General features: G+C 32.4%; 1 protein-coding gene across 1 annotated transcript; it reads left to right on the top strand.

Annotated features, from left to right (window-relative positions):
- Positions 1–1,230: 1,230 nt before the first annotated feature.
- Positions 1,231–22,145, top strand: LOC126733766 (endoplasmic reticulum chaperone BiP). The gene is made up of 5 exons (XM_050437160.1): positions 1,231–1,397; positions 1,781–1,929; positions 7,678–8,584; positions 15,682–16,041; positions 21,339–22,145. Exons 2-5 carry the CDS (start codon positions 1,808–1,810, stop codon positions 21,918–21,920), a joined length of 1,971 nt encoding a protein of 656 aa, XP_050293117.1. The 5' UTR covers positions 1,231–1,397; positions 1,781–1,807; the 3' UTR covers positions 21,921–22,145.
- Positions 22,146–23,364: the final 1,219 nt, after the last annotated feature.

Below are 23,364 nucleotides of genomic sequence, written 5' to 3'. Positions count from 1 at the left end.
CACGTGGAAAGGAATTAAGCGACATTGGCTCTATTATACAAGGACACTTGAAAAGTTGTAGAATAGAATATCATTTTTTAATGATGAATTTATTTTTTAATTTATATCTAATTACAAATAAATAAGTAAATTTGTTAATAATGAATGCATAAAAAAAAGATTAATAATATTTTTATATTAAGTACTCATAAATAAGCGCTTTGAAAATGACGGATGTAGCGCTATCTTAGAAATATGTAATTTTTTGAAAGTAATAATGACAACTTTTCGCCTGCCCTCGGTATGGACGCCACATTTGGCGGCCATCTTGAATACATACGTCAAACCATGGGTCCTTTGACGGAGCTGTCACGTGACACCTTGTTCAGTAATATACGAGGACGATATAAAAAATAATGGAATACCTTTATTTTTATACTAAATAATCTTTAACATATAATAACTAATTATAAATAACTACGTTTATTTAACATGAAGTTAAATTATTGATTTTTTCCAGGCAGTTGTGTCTGATGAAAACCTCATATATATTATATTTATGTTACTTAGAAATAAACTCCTTCAAAATGGCGGATGGGCGCCATTTTTAAAAATGTAATTATTTTTTTACAGTTTTCGCTGCAAACAGGTTTTTTTAACGCTTGAATTACGTCAGAGTGTTTATAAATGACTAGTACAGACGTCTCTAATACTATAAACGTCTAAAAACCTTACACGTAAAACACACAGTAGAAAACTGTCTAAATTTCTTTAAACAAAAAACGATTCTAGAAGATTCTATAGACTCTTATTACTCGGTCGGCTTTAGAGGCGCATTCTATTCTACATCCCCTGCTGATTCACCATATTTTAGTAAATTCCGCGGCTGTTCGAGGGTAGTAGACATTTCCACTTTTAGACGATTTTTGCCAAAAACCATTCTTCCTAAACAATAACGCAAGACATGGGCATCTAATCGTTTAAAATTCGCTTACTAAATACGCATTGCATCAGCCAACCTTTTTGAATTTTCCGCCACATATCCCGAGAATCAATCATTCCGATACGTTCCACACAACTTAAACGAGTCAGACAAAGCGGCCCTAGAAACGTATGTCGTATCCGATAAAAGTTCCAGAGCCTTACGACGTGGACCAATAGCGACCTTACAACTTGCTTCTCGACGTCCAATGAAAATTCTAGAACTTTGAAAGCGGACCAATCCGGGGCGACCACGGGTGACTTGCCAACATATAATTTGGCAGTGACATCGGTATCGATCAGTCATTTTCATTCCGAGCGAAATCAGAGAAAGAAGCAAGTGTGTCTTGTGCGATTTCATTTAGCGATTTTACAGGGAAAACCCTTAAAGTATTTTAATTAAATAGTGTTTTTCTACTTGAGGAATAATTTAATATGTAAGTAGACGTTTTAATTACGTTATTTATGAAGAATTTACGTTGTTTCGGAGTTTTCAATCGACCGGTCAACGTCACGACAAAACTGTTCTGGAACATCCTTCCAGAATAGTCTGAACGTGTACGAAACGATTATTTTTAACAAAAATATCTATATTATCGGGATTCACTAGTTCAAAACCGATAAAACGTTTAATAAATATGCTTTTTTTCACTAAAAATGTCACAGCTGACGTGTCCCTTTGAAAAAATTCATACCATCATAGGAATACCAACCACATCATACCGTTATTTTAAGCGACACCTAAATTGAGGGCGTTAACGGTATTTATTTATCTTCAGTCAGTGCCCTTGTTGTGACATTGGTTAATTTTTTTTTACAGAAGCAGTATTGTGATACCAAAGAAAAGATGAAGTTGTGTCTCGCACTGGGGGCAATATGTCTCTTGGCCAGTGTACTGGCTAAAGACGATAAGGACAAGGAGGATATTGGTACTGTCATCGGTATTGATTTGGGAACCACTTATTCATGGTGAGTACCTTCAATATGGTTTATATTTAGTGAGGAATTTTCATTAATGAGTAAGGGAATATTCGGGGTATTAATCTTGTGTATGTACAGAAACTGGTTGATATGGGCATAATTAATCTCCTAGTATAACTTTAAAAATTGCCCCTTTTACTGTTTAAAATTGTTCTATCAATGGATTATAGTAATTTTTAGAGACTGAAATGGCATATTTAGTTAATCTCTGTGGAGCATATCAACTATTTAGTCAATGTAATAAAATAATTGCTATAACAAACAAAGTGACTACTTACTCGATTTTTCAAGTTATATACTGAAATAAAAAAAACCTATAAAAATTAAATATTAAAAATGTATGGGTGCTCCATAAAAAGTTCATTCCGGTTGTGGTAGTAGGTAGCTTTAAACATAAAGCATTTTCTGATATATTTGAAACCTGAGGGTGTATTTTATTAACATTATTATTTTAACCTATTACATAAAGTGAAATACTGAGACATTCCTATCTGGTAAATGAACAGATTGTTTTTATGATTTTATGCAAAAAATATTTATTTGGCTGTTTTCTCCTTAAGAAAGAAGTTTATACATAAAAAAGATTGAGGTGAAAGCATGATATAATTGTAAAAAAAAATTATAGAAAGTTTAAACTGAAAGGTGCGACAACACAATCGTTAATCGAAACAAAAAATTATACACTTATCTTAGATATAAATTAAAACAGTCAACACACACATTTTTTACATTGGACCCTCGAAAGTGTGAAGGTTCTGTAATCCACTTTAGATCTTTGTTCATATTTTGAGTGTACAATCTATTTTTGAATGAGAAGATGTTGCATTTTTTTGTTGAACCAAAAAGGAAAATTATTTGATTTAAAATGCTTTACAAATAGTTCAATGGCTGAATACTAAATATTATAAAAGTTTTCTAGGCATTTATTTAAGTAAGTTGCTGTCTCAATAGACTTACCATGTTGTGAGTTACTAATAAGTTTTTCAGCATAAAAGAATTCCAGAAGTTTCATGCAGATGGCCACCTTAAAAATTTTAGAAAATGTGGGTAATAAACTGATGGGCCTATGATTCTCGAGGTACTGTTTTGTCCCCATTCAAAAATCTGCCAAAAATCTTTTGGAAAAATGCCCATTTTAAAAGAATTATTGAGTATGTGACAAATCAGTGTTTTAATAAAAAATTTGCTGCTCGCAGCAGAAATGAGATAATGGAATGAATCAAAAATCAAAATGTTTAGAATACATCAAAGATTAGAACGAACAGTATGTAAACAGAATTATCCACCTTAATTTTTCTTCAGGGTCTTTTGAAATTACGAGAAAAAACAACAGTTTGTTTTACTCCTGTATAATATAGCCTAATCGAAAAATGCTACTTTACAAAATGATTTTAAAAAATCACAACAAATATATCTAAAAACTGATGGCAAAATCGTGAGAATCTGATAAAAAATAAAAAATTTATAAAACATCAAACTTGGCCAATATTTCAGGGTGGCGGAAGTTTGTGCCGGCGAGTGTATTTCTAAATAAATGATTTTTAACATTCTTATTAAATAATCTAAGATTACTTGTGTTTTTCATTTCTAATGAAAGATAGTTAAAACCCTTCAAAAAATGATGATTTCTGCAATAAAGTTGAAAATAAACCATATAAAATGTTGCAGATATGATGGCATAAATCCATGGCCTATTTTATATTATTAAAATTAAATTTGCCTTTAGAATATTTTCTTCACAAGAAGCCATTTTTAATATTTGAAGCAAGTGCGGCAAAATGATTGTATTGTACAGCAGACAAGTAGTTATAGTAGGAGAGCTAGTGTACCCCCCGACTAACGGTCTTCCTGTAAGGCTAGAAATTTGAGGAGTGATGAGTCATAGTACACCAAGGCCAACAACAATGACCTGGCAGGCATCAGCCCTGCAGGCCATTAGCCCTTTTATTTTTTAAAATGTAAAATAAATAAGATAAAAAAACTTACTTCTGTAAGCTTCAAAATTTAATACAATTTAGTTTGTTTATTGATAATTATGGAAAAAAATTGTCAGGCGATTTTAGTAAGAAAAAGTATCTACCAGGTGAATTGAAAGGTGCATAGTTTAGGGGGTGAAATAAACTTTCTCCTGTAAAGTTGAAATTTAAGTATGTGTTTGAGTAAGTCTTTTCAAATAAATGTGTACAATGACAGGCGGTTCTGAACAGCATAAGACCTTGACAGGCGAGGGGAAAGATGCTGAGAGCGTGCGAGTAAGAGGCGTAGCGTGAATGCATATAGTGTGAATGTCATTAAATAAACTTAAAAATTATAGATGCAATATTTTTTATTAATTGTCTTGTAATCTACATTATTTTTTACATTAATTATCATCATCATCTGACACTTCTTCACTACTACTTCTTCCATCATAATCCGACTCTTCGATATCGTTTTCCTCCTCTAAAAAGAAAAAAATATTTTAATTAATTAATAATGTTATTAAGAATTGAATATCGCGCTCAATTACGTAAGACTGTTTATTAAATCTTATTAAATCAAATAACTGTGTGTTACCTGAAATGTAATCTTCAGTTTCAGTTGACTGTTCTTCGGCAGTATCAGCATTATTTATTTATTTATTTATTAACGGAATCCATTTACAAAAGTATTACATAGCATACCCATACAAACATATATATTCAGACACAAAACTATCTATAAATCAGTGAAAGGTGTAGATGAGTTAATTAATTAAAGCCCCTATGAAATAATATTCTTTAACTGCCCCTTAAAAGATGTTATCCTAGAGTCAAAAAAGATTATCTTTCTTTTTAAATTTAAAATTTAATTAGTAGGGTCTTGTAAAAGTATGTCGTATACAGACGCAGGAACCGTATCTCCCTCAAACCAATTGAAATCGTAGTGACCATCGATTAAGTTCCAACCATTATTTTCAGGGGTAAGAAACGTTGGTTTCTTTAAATGACTATTCCGCCAGATATTTGAAATATATGCAGCTCTTAATAATTGTTGTTGCAGTTCGCGTTGGCAAGGAGGTATAGATTTGATGAATCATAACTTACATATTTTTCGCATAAATATGTTGATATTTTTCATGCCATATGTGGCAAGGAACTTCTCATAACATGCGTTATCCAATCTTTGACATTTTGATCCGTATACATTTGGCACACAAATTTCTTAAGTATTGGAAAAACATCTTCTTTCTTCTCTATTATTTCTAAACTTCCTTACCCTTTTGATACTGATGAGATTTTTCTAATATTTTAAAAGTACACTTTTTTTTCCTCTTCTTAAAAACGACGGGTTAAAATCACAACCGGCCAATGCATGAAATCCTGGTAAGCTTTGGCATACCAAGGGTCCTAATTTTTCATACAATTCAGAAACATTTATCCATTTTTTTGAAATTGTTGGTGCCATATTCCATGTAGATTTTTAAATGATTATTGCGGAGATGGTCCATGTTGCCGTCTGTGTCGCACGTTTTTATTAACACGTCGGATACATCTTCATCCATTTGGCATATATGGTATATTATTTTTGTATCCGCTTCCTCATGATGTTGGCATGATAAATTTTCGTTGACATTGAAGATAACAGAGTTGTTGTGGACACAATAAGTATGGCATTCTTTGTAATTTAAATTTACATGCATTACAGTGACCTTATTTTGCATAAATTGGGAAATAGAAATAGGTTTTGATTAAATTTAACTTGAATGATTAAATTTAAATATAAATTATAAAATTTTATTGGTTTGATACAAATTAATTGAACAAGGAAGGATGTGTATTAGATCCTCATTTAATTTTTGTTCAAAGTAGTTTAAGAACTGTCTGCAATTTGAGTTGGGTGATCTATACTGGTGGCCAAAAGTAGATTGACAAATTCAATTTTTATCGATATATTTTACCTGACGCAAAGGAAAAACTGGTTGAGCTTATTAGTGTTCAGGAATGTAAACAACATAGTTTGAAGAAACAAATTCCATAGATTTTTAATCCTTGATGCACTTTTTCTCAATATTTTTTTTATCAAATTCCAATAATTTTGTTTGACTGCTAGGTGGCCAAAATTGGATTGACAAACAACATATTTATTCAGTCTCTGAGTTTTATGCGTTGGTTTCTGTTGATTTGACTTTCCTTACTATTAGTTTCGAAAAATATCCACAATGCCACGTGGTATAACTTTATCGATCAATATTAAGATGTGAATAATCGACGATTACCGGAAAGGGGTTAAACAGGCGGATATTGCTCGAAAATTTTCTCTTTTGAGGGCAACAGCAAGTCAAATAATACAAAATTTTAATCTCCGTGGAAGTGTTGTTCCTCTAAAAAAAACTGGCCGACCAAAGAAGACCACTAGTGTTGACAAATTAATTTTGAAAAAAGCAAAACTTGACCCATTCGCAACTTCAAAAGAAATCAAGCTGCATTTGGAAGAAGAAGGTGTGGGTTCAGTTAGTTGTCGTACCATTAGAAGGAGACTTTAATATAGTGATTTAAAAACAAGACGCCCTGCAAAGAAACCACTGTTAAGTTTTAAAAACGTACGGGCGCGATTGAGCTTTGCTTGAGAACATAGTCACTGGACAGTCTCCGAATGGAAAAAGGTTATTTTTAGTAATGAATCAAAGTTCAATTTGATTAATTCGGATGGCAAAAGATATATTAGGCGTCCTGTGAACCAAAGGTATGATCCCAAATATACGGTGTCCACAGTCAAGCATGGAGCCACGTGGTTCCGTGATGGTGTGGGGGTATTTTTCGGGCAATGGAATGGGTCCACTAGACTTGATAGAAGGTACGATGGATCGTTTCATGTATAAACACATTCTGCAGGATGTTATGGTACCTTACGCTGATGAAGTTATGCCACTCAACCACTACTTTCAACATGATAACGATCCGAAACACGCATCCAAGGTCGTTAAGCAATGGTTGACCCAAGACAAAATTAATGTTATCAAATGGCCGTCACAGTCACCGGACCTAAATCCAATCGAGAACATTTGGGATTACATTAATCGTCACATCCGATGTAAAAATTTCATAAATAAACAAGAACTTTTTCAAGCTTTGAAGGCATGCTGGATATCCATTGACATGCACGTCCTATATTTTCAATTTAATTAGGTCAATGCCCAAAAGATTGGTGGAAGTGAGAAGAAATAGAGGCTATGCAACGCATTATTGAATAAAACCCTTTAAATTTTCTATACTTATTTTTATTTTAGTAAGCTTTGAATTTGTCAATTTAATTTTGGCCACTTGAAAATTGTTTAGTTTTTTATTTTTTTTTAAATAAAATTAGGTATTACAAATAAATAGTTTAAATATAATTAAACATTACAAATAGGCTTCATTGTTTTTTAATCAGGTACTGTCCCACCTAATTTATCATTTCCTAAACCATGATATAAAGAAATTTGAAAAATAAGTAGTTGTCAATCTACTTTTGGCCACCAGTGTATATATCCTATCAACAATGCCTCTTTTCCCACATGTAAAAGGATCCAGAGAACCCAATATTCATAGTCCATCGCATAGTCCCATATAAAAAGTTGCAACATTGCCTAAAAAACTCTTTTTACACACCACTCCTTAATTATTTTAAGATCAGTGTTCGCAGTCATTTCGAGATTTGTCAAATTCCTTTCATGTCATAAATTTAAACACACACTTCTTAAAAAGACGAAAATCCTACTTCATTGTTGTTTTTCAGTGTGGGAGTCTACAAAAATGGCCGCGTCGAAATCATCGCCAACGACCAAGGTAACCGCATCACCCCCTCTTACGTAGCATTCACCGCCGACGGCGAACGTCTCATAGGAGACGCCGCCAAAAATCAACTGACCACAAATCCGGAAAATACCGTTTTCGACGCGAAACGTCTTATCGGCCGCGACTGGAACGACCCCGCCGTCCAGCACGACATCAAATTCTTCCCGTTTAAAGTGGTGGAGAAGAACAGCAAACCGCACATCAAAGTCGAGACCAGTCAGGGCGAGAAAATCTTCGCTCCCGAGGAAATCTCCGCGATGGTCCTCACCAAGATGAAGGAAACGGCGGAAGCGTATTTGGGCAAAAAGGTGACGCACGCGGTCGTGACCGTCCCCGCGTACTTTAACGACGCCCAAAGACAGGCCACCAAAGATGCCGGCGTCATTGCCGGTATGACCGTCATGAGAATCATCAACGAACCGACCGCGGCCGCTATCGCTTACGGTTTGGATAAGAAAGAGGGCGAAAAGAACGTTTTGGTGTTCGATTTGGGCGGCGGTACGTTCGACGTGTCTCTCCTCACCATCGATAACGGGGTGTTCGAGGTGGTGGCCACCAACGGGGACACCCATTTGGGCGGTGAAGATTTCGATCAGCGCGTCATGGATCACTTCATTAAGTTGTACAAGAAGAAGAAGGGCAAGGACATCAGGAAGGATAACAGGGCGGTGCAGAAGTTGAGGCGCGAAGTCGAAAAGGCGAAGAGGGCGCTGTCGGCCAGTCATCAAGTCAGGATCGAGATCGAGAGTTTCTTTGAGGGCGACGACTTTTCCGAAACGTTGACCAGGGCCAAATTTGAGGAGTTGAACATGGATCTGTTCAGGTCGACTTTGAAACCGGTTCAAAAGGTACGGTTTTATTTATTTTATTAGAGATGTTATTGAAGAAGTTCGTTTTTGGAAGTAGAGTGTATGATTAGTAAGGAAGGTACTTTTTTTGAAAAAAGTTTGGTTTTTGTTTACTGCACAAAGGTCAGTGCCAATCTTGTTTCAAGAGTGACGCGTTTCAATGAGATAACTCATCATTGGACTCTAAAATGCATTAATATTCAAAATAGTACATGGTTTAAGAAGCCTGTAATTACTGCCTTTAATTAATTATTTCTCAGACATTTTAACAACAAACAATTAATATTCAAATAGTTCAAAAATTTCCTGACATTTGATATATTTCTATATGTTATTCCAGGCAGTTGAGATAATTTTTAATTCCTTTCAAACAGTTGAAAATATTTTTATATATTGAACAGAGGTTTTCTGAAAAACTGAGTTTCTCCCATTTAAAATACATTTTAACTGCCTGGGATATTATTAAAATTAATATTCAAATACTTCATAAATTTCCAGGCAGTTGAAATAATTTTTAATTGCCTCCAAACAGTTGAAAAAGTATCTTTTTCATTCTTAAATTCAGATTTTCCGGAAAAAAATAGTTTTTCTCACTTAAAATACTTTTTCAAGTGCCTGGAATAAATTTTGAAATATGATTCAAATAGTACATACCTTTCCAGACAACACCATCAATAAAATATATTTAAAAATTCAATATCAAATACCAAAGTATTAATTTTTTTTTCAAATTCAAAAAATGGTTTATTGCATAAACACCATTCTCTATTGTATTCCACCCTAAAATTGAAAAAAAAAAACAATAATCAAAAAAAATTTATCAAGACAAACAAATATTAAGTCAAATGAGTTATCAAAAATAATATTAAGTAGGCAAGTATGATAAAATGTAGTTGGCAGTAAAAGAGTCAGTATAATACATAAACATCATAAAGAAATATTTTATCACAGTAGTCTTTATAAAATGTATCTAATATGCCTTGGTCAATTGTAAACTGCTGATTGTTTCATAAAAGCACTCTTTTGGATGCACAGATCTACATATGTTATTAGTTTTATTGTATGTGATTGTGAGAGTTCTTAATCCTCCTATACTTCTCACTCAATAACTTTAAGGCAGAATCAATAGAAAGTACTTACAAATTTTGTGCAGTCTTTATTTGCGATTTGTTCCCCATTTAATGAAGGGCCTGCAATATATCCTCTGAAACTTGTCTTGCTGATATTACATGAAAGCCGATTTGCATTACACGATCTTTCATGCTGGTGAAAGCTAAACCATTTATGTACACAAGGAAGAGTCAAGTCTTGATCAATGCTGTTCACAACTGGAACCCTGTGTCGTCCACTATTTATTTGTTTTCTTATCAATAGATGTGATTCAAGCCATTCAAGAGCATATCATTCCCTTAATACTACAACTAGGTAACTCAAAAATTGTAATTTTTCAGGGGAATAAATATATATACTTAATATTTTTAGAGATTGTCAGCTTTTTTTTCAGTTCTTTTGGTATTAAAAAATAAGATATCTAGTTCTAACAATAAAAAATCAAAAAGAAAAAAGTATAAATATCTAGTTGTTGACTGAGCAGTAAGAACAAGTTTTAATATCAAAAATACTTTTATTAATACTTACATTTCTGTCAAATGTAAAAAAAACCCAAATACATAACTCATGATTACTTAAATACTATACTTCGTCACTCACTGTCACTTAAATCTGACTCGGGTACAACTTCTTCTGTTTGCTTAAATGGAAGGTTTTCAAAAAAAAGGTTTATTTTCAATGGGAATTGCGAGCGGTTTAGTGTTAAATAATGACAGATCAATGTATTTTTCCTTAGTTATAGGTATTCTGCTTTTATACAAAGACTTGGGCATTTTTCTATTAATTTGAGATGGTTTTGTTTTCCTTTTGCAGTTTAAACTCAAAAAAATTCATCATCGAATTTTTCTTTGAATTTTAATATAAAAGGTTCTGATTTAGAAAAGCGCATACAACACATTTTCTGCCAGACAACTTGCTTTCCACTTTCGTCCTTGGTTCGGAAAATTAAAACTTTATCTGCATGATTTTTCCAATCAAATATTTGTTCGTGTGTAACATCATGAACGATGTAAGGTTTATCACCCTTTCTTCAGGAACTGTAGTTTCTGGCAAAGATTCAAAATATTTATATAAACAGGTCGCAATCTCACAGCTACCTCGTTTACTTTCAACTTCTGTCCACATAAAGCAATCACCTTGTTTGGAGTCAGTATTATAAATGGTAAAGTTAAATACTTTAAATCTTTGCTTATAAAATAAAGCATTATTAGTTGGATCATTTGGCACCAGAAGCACTTCCGTTTGAATTTTCCGCCAACTGTCTGCTTAATCGCTTTTCATCGCGCGCTCTATTCTTAGCTGCTATATGAGCCAAAAACTCAATTTGCATAGATGGTTTATCACTTGAAGGAGAATTGTAGGCCATACAAATCCGACACTGATCTTTGCGAGGTCGATAAAAACCAAGGTTATACTCCTCTGAGAACACCTTTCTATAAATGGCAGAGCTAGCTGGTGTTTGTTTATAGTACATAATTGTTATGTTTAAGTCAGAGGCCAAATATTTACGTTGCGTTTTTGAACGACAATAGTGTGAGCCGACTACTGGAAACTTCTCAATATAACTTTTAACACTATTCATTATTTCAGGAGTCGTGACCTTTTTTTAAAATTTTCCGCGCTTGTCTTCCAAACTTGTGTTTTGTTCAGTTCTCGCTTTTATCTCAATATCCACAACTCCCTTTCTAATTCCTAGGGTATTGATAAACATCGTTTTGCAAACCTGAATCCGGTTAGAATTTTTTGGCAAAAAGAAAAAAATGGTGTTTTGTCGTCTGGACTGTTCTTTGGTATGCCATTTTTTATTTTGTTTTTCTGTATGACCGTGAATAAAGTCCCGCTTTCTTTCGTATGATTCTAAGTGATAATATCTCCGAAAAATCGACAATCGTTCATCATAAGAAAAAACTTCACTGCACTGTCTTTTGTAGGTAGCTAAACACGGATCTTTCATTGCTACCCCCGGAACGTGTTTGCCTCTTGATAATATGTATGCCTTGTCACGTTGTTTTTTTAATTTTGCAACATTCCTTTTCCAATTTTGTTCATTTCTTTTCCTTTTTCTCGACTTATCTGTCCTAACAGGCAACTCTTCCATATCGTGTAATTCAATATTGTTTCTTTGTAATGTGCCAACTTGGGAATCCAAATCACTGTTTTCAGACTCTGGCTTATATTCCGAGTGTTCAGGAGAATATGGCTCAAAGTCTGAATTTAAGTCATATAGATGCTGTTTTGAAGTGCCCAGAACCGGCTCAATATTTTCAACTGTAAAAATTAGAAATTAATAACACTAGAAAAATTAGATATTAAAAACTTTTCTCATCGTTTAAACTTTCATTTCCAACAGTAAATTCTTGAAATGCCACAGTAGTATCACCACATGAAGTAAAAAAGGAACTTTCTAAAAAATAAAAGGTATTTATCAGTCTACGTATTTACAAGGCTCTTGCCCAATAATAATACAAAAATATTTTATAAAATAAACTTAAATAACAATTACTTGTAGGTTGTTCCGCTTTATTCTTTCCTTCCGTCGCTTTTTTCGCCTTTTTTTCACAAAAAATATTACAAAAACTGGAGGAATAATGTCACACTCGACATTTACTGCAAACATAGGTATCTCGAAAAATATCTGCAAGGGGTAGCGAATAAGTCAAGTTAGCCGGGCGCACAATTGTATTGGAGTTGAACTTACCTAGTTGTAGCATTAAAAAAGGCGTAAAAGGTTATAAAGGAAAAAGTAGATAACTCAAAATCGTGAAATTTCGAGTTACCTAGTTGTAGTATTGAGGGGACGATATGCACTAAATCCATCACAAGAAAGTTTCCGCAGCAGTATTCTGCGATCCACACAGTCAAATATCTTAGAAATATCCCTCTATTTAAATCCGAATACATACAGTCTTTCCAAATGACTAAAAGTGGCATCACTAGTACTGCTATTGACTGAGAAGGATAAAAGAAGGCCAAAGAAGAAATTGTAAAACCATATTTAACTTCTTTTGACTTCATGTGACAGTTCTTGTATTCTTGGTCTAAAGTTATTGCTGATATCTTCCATATTTTTGGAATTATTTTTCATTTTATTGTGGCCATTTAATGCTACGTTTATATATCTTTCCAGTAAGTATTTTGTTATAATTTGTCAAATCATTTAGACATTTAAGTAATTTCTTATATTTTTCAGGCATTTAACGCCATTAGGATCTCAACAATTCCTAAAGCCAAATTGATTTTTATTTATAAGATTATATGTTTTTCTGTGTGTTTCTAGAAAAGAAGATATGCTAATATTAACAAATTTTGAGAGTGTTGGCAATATTGAGATAGGTGGGAATCATAAAGGATTAGTAGAGTTTCCCCTTTTAAAAGGTGATTTTAGGATAGCCTTTCCGAAAATACTCTTGAAAATCTGTATAGTATTTGAAAAAGAAGGCTTATACTAGATATGTTTTTTAAATAGGCATTGGATCAATATTACCACTTTTTTTTTCCATAAGTTCTCTGCAATAATAGTTATTAAGAGTATCAGGATCCATGTCACTTTGATAAACAATCTTTTTATTACAGCTTCCTTTTAAGTTGTTAACTATTTTAGCCAAATTTCTTACAATTTATTTTTTGAATAACAAAATATAATTGAGTGCCCTTTTTGCCTTTTTTAATATTTTTTCTGTATAATATAATAAGAATATTACATAAAAACTATGAAGGACTGTAGGCTCACGGTATGTAAAAAAAAGAATCTTTGCAGATAAGTCAATACCTGACTTTTTTGCTGTTTTATTATTTTGAAAGGATATATTTTTTTTAACAATTTAAAGAGTTTCACGTTAAAATCATTTAAGAGAATCGGAGGAATTTTTCATTGCCTCCTGATTCATTTTTCTTTACAATCACTTTTGAATTCAATAACATTTATTTTACTATATATTCTTACCCTTTGTATGATTTTAGTATTATTAAGAATACAATAAATAAAATAGCTTCATGATCTGATAAGACTGTACTACACAAAAAAAAACAATCAATTATTAGTTATTAGTTACATGCATTATTTTGAATATTTTAGAGTCACATATCGTCGCCTCCCCATATGAAAACTGCGTCTTTTTTCAGAAATTGAGATATTAGGGCCATCTTTTTAAGCAATTAAGTATCTATTATAATTTGGTATCAACGATTTGAGCTTACGTTAATAGGTGGAGCCACAATACTCGCAAACGAAGCATGCGCAAGTCCACCGGTTTTAACGTTAACATGAATGTTGCCTAAGTCCGCGTTTTTAATATTTATATCAAAGATTTGCTACGATAATTTTTTTTGGTTTGCTTCAATTATTTGCAATTTTTTAAGCACAAAAATTTTGCCCACGGTATGCTGAAGACAAACCTAATATAAATAATTCTTTAAATTGACGGGTGCACAAAATTATAACTGTATTTTGGCTAATGCACTTTTGAACTTGGCACTTCAAAATGATATCTGCATTATTAAAAAATACTTAGAGTGCGATTATATGCACTCGTTTATTGAAAGAAGGATTCTTGGTAGAATTAAAACGGTACCAGCAGACTACGTTTATTACGCAAAAACTGCTAGAATAATACCAAAACCACCCTATGAGATTCAATATTTAACTCGCAGTTCTTTTAAAGATTTTTCTTAACTTAAATTTTTTAATAAACTCCGTCCTGGATAAAAAAAAAAAGGCGATGCCGAGATTTGGGGTCTAAGAGCCCTAAAATATAAACCTGAAATATCAATTGAATTTAAATTGCGACATTTTGAAAACCTCCAAATGTTACCTGAGAATAGAATAAACCAAAACTTAATAAAATTTACATTAATGGAAAAAATATTCCAAGACTATACAAAAATAAAACGAGAAAACTTTGAGCATTTTCAATCCTTAAAATTTACCCTGGTACACGATTATCATGCATTTTATGACTCCCTTGAACATGAATACAATACTTGAACTGTCCTTTAAAAATGGAGTTTTTACTTGTTGCAATAAATATTATATATATTTCTTTTATTTGTATCTTTCTTTAACTAAAAAAGGAAATATTTTTGGAAATTCTTTGCAGGAAATCGATTCCCAAGTAATCTCAGTAGTTTTTTATGCTTCTTTGTAATAATTATATTTTTTTATGTTGTTAGTTCTTTAGTATGTATTATTTAAAAAAATATTAATCAGGTATTATTTATAAACTGCCTAAGTCGTCCCGAATGTGATGAAATAACGAGTAAAATTTGTGCCATTGGTTCATTAAAAATCTAAATTTTTGTTGCCAATTTAACACTTATATTAGGGACTCATAACGCAAAATTAGAAAAGAGTAAATCGAACAGCAAAAATATCTTAGTTTTAAATGGTTTGTCTTGTTTCTTGTAAAATTGATCTTTTTGTTCTCGAGCACTTTTCATCATAACTATCGTCATAATTTGTATCATAGTTTTAAATATTTATTTCAGGCATTTGAAGCTATTTGTCATGTCTGTAAAGTATATGATATAACTTTCCACATTTTAAATAAATGTTTCTATCTTTAAGCCAATTAAATTCATTTTTTCTGGGTTGTTTACACTTTAATTTTTTTAATTTCTCGTATTCCAGGCATTTGGAATCATTTTCTTCAGGTCAAAATGCTACCTTTTAATATATGCCCATAATTATTTTCTTATTGTATTTTATTCAATTTATTATTGTATTCCGTTTTAGTCGAGATATTTAGCATACTTTTTAACTTAGTTACAGTGTTAATCGTTAATCATGACGATAGTTGTGATGAGTTATCTCATTGAAATGCATCACTTTTGAAACAAGATTGTAATTTTACTTTGTGAAGAAAATACTTCCTTCTACTAATGTATCTTGCCGATTATTTGATCAGAGTTTCATATAGGCATAAAAGCATAAGATAATTATGTTGAATAAATCTATAAATTAATCATTTCTTCCTTCCTTCGTTTAACAGGTATTGGAGGACGCGGACATGAACAAAAAAGACGTAGACGAGATCGTCTTGGTCGGCGGCTCCACTCGTATCCCGAAGGTGCAACAATTGGTAAAAGACTATTTCGGAGGCAAGGAACCGTCCAGGGGCATCAATCCCGACGAGGCGGTCGCCTACGGAGCGGCCGTACAGGCCGGAGTACTCAGCGGCGAACAAGACACCGACGCCATCGTACTTTTGGACGTCAATCCTTTGACTATGGGCATCGAGACGGTGGGCGGCGTTATGACCAAACTGATACCCAGGAACACCGTTATTCCCACCAAGAAGTCGCAGATTTTCAGTACCGCCAGCGACAATCAACATACTGTTACCATTCAGGTGAGTTCGAGTTCGGTAGTTATTTGTATAAACCACTATATTTGACAAATAATGGGTCCATTTTCAACAGAGGGGAATTTTTCAAGTAAAAAAATTTAGTTATTTATTAATTTTAAATTTAATATTTGACGTTTAATAGCTAGAGACTAGTTTTTTTTTTGGACTTTGCAAATTAAATACAAATAGGGAATATACCAAGAGGGTAGAATGGAGTCGAGGAAATCTGTTAAGTTTATCATTATTTATTTAAAAATTTTAAGCTAACAACACAAACTGTCGTGATAAATGTCGTGAATTTTTGTAAATTGCTCTTTGAAGGCTGAATATAAGTGAGCATCATAACTGTGTCATATCCTTCTGATTCGGAAATACACATTTTTGTATTTTTTTTATTGAAAAATGAGTGCATATTCACAGCTATAACATATTGATCTCTAAAATTTATACATATCTCTTAAACATAATGAGCACATTTAATTGTTCCATAAAAAGTTTTCTATGGGTATATTTTAAATTGTAGGTGATGAGATTTATTGAAGACACACTGAGCAATAGGAGTCAGATACAATAAATAATTATTTTTTTTTTAATTATGGTATTATAAGCAATTTTGATGACTTGTTGCTTTATGACACTGATAATGTATTCGCTTCTATGATTTAATTTCAGTTATTATAATGTAAATAATAATATAGGATTGGTTTTGTTTTAAAAAAAAGTTATTAGAAAAGAGATTTAACATAACTTTTTTATTACAATACAGGTTTAACAGTAACCATTATTATTTACAATATCTAATTTATTCAGAATCACTATCTGCTGGGTCATTATTAAAACATAAAAAAATTCTTAAATTATTAATTTATTTTTGGTCATTATTAAACATCATTATTTTACAAACTTTTGAAGTAGCTGGCAAATTTTTGTAAAAACTCCAGTACTGACTTGGTATAGCATTAGAATCACATAGGCTTATAAGGTCGTTTTTTTTTTGGCCTGTGGTATTTTTATTGGATTGGAGTAAAGCTTCTTTAGATTAAATTCTTATTACTAGAATTACATTTACCCCTAGTCTTATAACGAACATCAATTTCCTTGTAGTCATCTTTTGTGTACGAGGTTTTATAAAAAATGCTAAAAGGGTTACTTTTCATAACATTTATCGGACAAATTTCCTGCCACTGGACTTTCTCGCCAATAACGTTTTGATTAAAATTTTTACCAATTTCTGATTGCAAATGTTTTACATCCAAGAAGTCAGTGTAGTTCATTTCAATGCATTTATAAGCATTGCCCTTTTTTTTTGCAAGTCGTATTATGGGAATTAATTGGTCGGGGGTATAAATGGCCCCACTTCGAAGACAACGTTTTTTTTCCCTCTCAATTAAGGCATGCATTGCATCACCTTCGTTTTGGGTATGGCCGACCACTAGAAATTTGTATGTGATTTCCTCAATACTTTGAATTGAATTTACACAGTGTAACAGGAGACTAACGACAAATTAATTTTTGTTCTGACCGGCACAATTGTCAGAGTAAAATGTAATATTTGTACCCTTTGCATGATGTTTTAAGAAAATATAAAGGCAGCTTCCAATTTCATTGGCGCCACGTTTACCAAGGCCTTCATGCCACGTAAAACAGAAACCTTGATTACCAACTACATCATAAATGGTGAAATTGTATGTAGCAAGTCGTCTTTTATAGAAAAAGGCACTAATATCTCCACAGGGAACAGACAAAACAGCCTGTAGATCAAAACAGGCTACCTGTTTAGTGTTATCTAACTTTGCTCAGTACAATTGTTTAGCGATTCACAAGTCATACACTGGTCTTTTTTGGGGATGTAAAATGCAATATTAAATTCTGTGTTGAAGATGGTTTCGTACATGTTTTGCTTGGCAAACGGTTTATTAAGTTCTTCGCAGTTTGCCTTATAAAGTCTGACGCAATATTAAGGCTTCCATCTATGTAGCTCTTATTTGTTTGGACTCTGCAGTAATGCGATGGCATTGTTGGAAAAGATTTTATATGATTTCGGATTTCACCCTTTATTTCGTCGGTTACCTTTTTACCACCCTTTTTATGCTTTCCGCGCATGTCTGGCATCAGAATACCGCTCCCATCTTTTTTTTTTTGTTGCTGTGAAAATAAGTTTATTGCTGATATCCAAAATACTCAGATAAAATGACTTGCATACCCTGGTTCTTTCCGCTTCGATCTCAAAATGGTATGCATAATTTTTGGACCGGTTGCTATTAGGGGTGTGCATTCTATACTTAGGAGTTATTGGGTCCATACATTGTAAAAAATAATCTCTCTGGCGATGAATATCTTCAATTTTCCAAAACCTTTTATGGATTGCCTTACGTTGTTCTTGACTTATCCGATATCTGCATTTCAATCTGCATTTATACGCGCAAGGTAATCCGACTTTTAACTAGTTTATTCTTTACATTAACATATTCTAACCCCTCGTTTCTTCTTTTTTTGGCGATGGATCTTTTCCATGTTTCTGGGTATCTTTAAACTTTCCTAGTTCGTTTCTTCACAGAATCTTCATTATCTCTATCTACTTCACTTTCACCTCTTGTTCTTGTGTGTTGAAAAAATTCTTGTTGGTTCCCTTTAAAAGATAATAATATAGTGTTTCGTAAGAAACTTACTGTTTTTGTGTAATAAGTCAAACACTAAAACACACATTTAAAATGGTTTACAAACCTGTTCAAAAGAATATTCAATTGGAATCTCAACAAAATTTTGCAGTGCATTTTTTTCAATCATTATAATATTTATTATCAGCACTAAGTTCTATATTATCCATTTTGTGAACGACCAAGTTTAATAATGTATGTAGTGGTTCCTACAAATAAATAATAATTTATTATTACCACAAAATTTTAACTAAAGCAATATTAGTTACTACCTCTATTATAACATTTTGCTCCAAAGAACAATTTTGGCCCTCACAATATTTATTAATTATCAATAGTTCACCGTTAGACTGCAACTCTGCCTAAAATAATAAGAAATAATGTAAATAACATTTTAATTCTATTTCATTGTACACGTAAAAAAATATACCTGTAAATCATTGTCATCCAATATTGTTTTCACATATTCATGCCCATCAGGCCCAGGATCCATCTGACTTACTTCTTCAATAATAATATTATTTGGATGGTTATTGCTCGAAAAATCCACATTCGTAGGTGATAATATTATAATATTATTTTGAATATCAAAGGCATCGTTATCGGTATTTATATTTGTTAACATGCTTGGTTCGCTCGCTTTTGGTGCTAATTCAAATTAAAAAAAAAAAACATATTTGACTTCTATCACATTAATTTTATTTTCCAGTAGAAAGCTAAGATAAAGTAAAAAACTAAATAAAGCTGTGGAGTTGTTTGTCCCTTAAAAAATAACACCTAAAGCACCAACTTAATAAACAAATACTTACCTCATTGTTTTGAGTAGCTAAACGTAAAACATATTGTGCACGTGTTTCCCGGAGACCCTTTTTTGTATTCTCATCCATCCTTTGAGTTATCAATCACTTTATATAAAGAAAAATCACAAAAAATGCGTTTAAAAATACATATATTATTAAAAATTGTTATCAATGTGACAGACCTGACTGAAAAATTATGAGTACATAACCTCAAGAAGAAAACGCAAAAAAGCCAATTTTATAGAGAAACAACTCGAAATATTGCTATGTGTTTCTAAGGCGTGTACCTTTGTGTCATAATGCAACATTTAAAATTGTTGCCGTATTGAATTGCAGAAATACTAAATTGGTTGTAAGTAAAAAAAGAAACATGTCGATTAGAATAGGCAAAACATTAACATATTGAGTTGTTGCCATATGAAATTAAGAAAACCACTTAATGAGAACTTATTTCCGTAATAATCCGAAAATGCCAAAATTCGGACTTGTTGCTGTATGGAACTGGGTCATCGATATAAGCACATAACTGAATTTATGATTAAATATTGAAAAATTCAAATATTGATTGATGATGCCAGAGGCTTATGTAGAAATTGCAAAAAAACACTTAAATCAATATCATAAAAATTTGTCACTTAATTTGACAGACAATAAACAATACTATTGTTTCTCCTCAATAAAATATCTAAACATTTTTTTAAATAACCTTTGATAAGATACGCTGTAATAAAGTCGATATTCAACGTTAAAATATGAATGTAGATAATATGTTTTAAAGAAAAAGGGAATGACATGGCCACGCCGCTCGATTTCATAGTTGAGGCCACCAACACCAGTGACGTCGTCAAAAAATAATATTTACATGATAAATATATATCATAATAATAAAGTATGCTTTAAATATAAGTAATATTACCGTCTATTTTTACGCGGTTTTTTAGAGTATAGGTACGTACTTAATAAAAAGCATTTTTATTTAAAATAAATATTTAATAGATTTCTTATTAATTGCCATTTTAAGATACAGATTTTTTTAAATTTCACATATTTTGATTGTATTAAACAGATATCAGTTTTACATCACTGATTTTATATCACAACAGATAATCTACTGGGTGTCATCAAGTAGATTATCTGTTTTTTTTGAAAATTCAGACTTATACCAAATATCGATCGTCTGGTATCAAATTATTTGTAAAAAAATACATTTTTTAATTGTGGTAATGAGCCACCCTGGTTCCATTTGAAAAAAATGAGTTATAGCCGAAAATACGATTTTGCAAACTTTAGACGCGTATAGGAAAGCTGTGAGAATCAATTATATTTTTCTAGGACTACTTGATGTAAAACTAACGATTTTAAAATATTCATGGCATTCTAGATTCAAATTTAAAAAATTCAATAATTTAAAGGTTAGATGTCAAAAGTTGACATATGGGGGTCATTTTTCTTAGATTATAATTTCTTATCAAAATATGTTAAAAAAGTTGAGGGCTGACTCCCATTTAAAATAAGAAAGTTGGGATCATCACCCATGTACCAAATTTCTTTTTTTTTTACTTAAAAAGTTATAGGGGCGAAACATTTTTGTAAGTCACCCGGTATACTGTAGCATTTTTGACTATTTGAATAGCCCAGTATAGCTGAAAAACTTGAAACAATAATTAACAACAAAGCATTGGTAAATATGTTTGTATAAAAAACACCTCTTTGCCTTTGAGCATATATTGAACTCAAAGAAAGTTGTTGTTACCGATTCTACTTTTACAAAGTGTATAAACAACTGTTTGATAAACAATGCATACATTACATTAAACTAAAAAAATTTATCTACATATTCCAGGTATACGAAGGCGAACGTCCAATGACCAAAGACAATCATTTACTGGGCAAATTCGACCTTACGGGAATCCCACCGGCACCCAGGGGAGTGCCCCAAATCGAGGTAACTTTCGAAATCGACGCCAACGGCATCTTACAAGTATCGGCGGAAGATAAAGGAACCGGCAACCGGGAAAAGATCGTCATCACCAACGACCAGAACCGTCTTACGCCCGACGACATTGACCGCATGATCAGGGACGCGGAAAAGTTCGCGGACGAAGATAAAAAATTAAAAGAGAGAGTCGAGGCGAGAAACGAGCTCGAGAGTTACGCGTACTCGTTGAAAAACCAACTGTCCGACAAGGAGAAACTCGGTGCGAAAGTGAGCGCGGAAGAGAAAACGAAAATGGAGGAGGCGATCGACGAGAAAATCAAGTGGCTGGAGGAGAATCAGGACACGGAGGCGGACGAGTACAAGAAACAGAAGAAGGAGTTGGAGGACGTGGTGCAGCCGATCATCGCGAAACTTTATCAGTCGACGGGCGGCGCGCCGCCACCGACGCCCGGCGGCGACGACGACGAACTAAAAGACGAACTGTAATCCGAGTCCCAAATACGCGATTAAAGACTGAATAGGTACTGAGTATTTTTCAGGTGAATTTGTGCGCGAGTGTGTATGTTTGTGTCCTTAAAAAAAAATTGTTTTTCTTTTTTGATTTTTTTGTATCAAAATGTTAGATATAATTTATTTATTTGCGCAAGTTAAGTGCCGGGTACTTGAGTTGTAAACACTTTTTTTGCAAATAATATAGTGATTTTTAAGTTATTAATTTTGTTTTATTTGTTTAAACCCGAGATTTCTGGATAGTTTTAGAAGGTTTTGATGGTTTCAAGATTCTCTTGTATATACAGACCACCTTCTACTAATACACATAATTTTCTTTCGGATCTCGAAACTTTCTTTACAGATTCATTTACCAGTCAGATTGCCATTATGTTAGGGGATATAAATTTGAACCTTCTTGATGAAAACAATAATGAAATTATTACATACCAGGCTATTCTGAACCACTTCGGTTTTATTTCTACCATAAACTCAGCCACTAGGGTTACAACTGACTCATCTAGTTGTCTGGATCATATATTCTTGAGAAGAAAAAATGGTTCTAAGAATAATTGTTCTTCCTTTGTCATTCAATCTGCCATAACTGACCATTTTCCCACCATGTTGCATATTACTGATACAGTTGGGTTGCAAAAAAACAAGGAGGAGGTAAATTCTTATACAGTTAGAATAAATTATACCATATTAACAAATTTTATACATAATCAAAATTTTGAAAGCATTTTTAACAATGATGATCCAGAACTAGCATTGGAAATTTTATACAGTACTATTACACAAGCATTAAATCATTCAAAAACCCAAAAATTATGTCAAAATAAGTATAAAAAAATAAAACCATGGATCACAATTGGTATAATTAATAGTATCAAAAAGAGGGACAAAATGAAAAAAACACTACTAATTCATAACAATTTAGAAAACAAAACTGCCTTTAATAGTTACCGTAATACCTTGTGCACGTTAATCAAGAAATGTAAACAGGATTATTACAAAGCCAAAATCGAGTCTAGTGGTACTGACCTAAAAAAAATATATAAGATAATAAATGAAGTAACAGATTCAAACAGTAACCAAGATTTTAAGTTTAACGTAACTAACAATAATTCTAGTTTTAATAATAAGTTGGATATGGCAAATTTTTGCAACAAATATTTTGTTGATGTCGGTTACAATATGTATAATAAAATTAAAAATCCTCCAGATTCCCTGCAAATAAAACTATCCACACAGGCTTCAATGTTTCTAAGACCTACTAATAAGAATGAAATTATCAAACAAATTGCTTCTTTAAAAAATTCCTCTGCACACGGAATTGATGGTATTACAACCGATATTATAAAACATATTCATATCTATATTTCTTCCCCTCTCGCACACATTATAAATTTAATTTTTCAAACTGCAAAGGTCCCAAAAA

The sequence above is a fragment of the Anthonomus grandis genome, chromosome 3, assembly GCF_022605725.1.
Source record: "Anthonomus grandis grandis chromosome 3, icAntGran1.3, whole genome shotgun sequence".
Taxonomy (NCBI): Eukaryota; Metazoa; Arthropoda; class Insecta; order Coleoptera; family Curculionidae; genus Anthonomus; species Anthonomus grandis.
Note: the sequence above shows the minus strand (reverse complement) of the source record. Positions and strands in the feature narration are given on the sequence as shown.

Bases quoted from the DNA above. Each gene is read 5' to 3' on its own strand.
- LOC126733766 (XM_050437160.1), top strand. From the start codon at position 1,808: ATGAAGTTGTGTCTCGCACTGGGGGCAATATGTCTCTTGGCCAGTGTA. The intron at 1,930-7,677 runs GTGAGTACCTTC...GTTGTTTTTCAG, and splicing joins TTGGGAACCACTTATTCATG to TGTGGGAGTCTACAAAAATG. The intron at 8,585-15,681 runs GTACGGTTTTAT...TTCGTTTAACAG, and splicing joins CTTTGAAACCGGTTCAAAAG to GTATTGGAGGACGCGGACAT.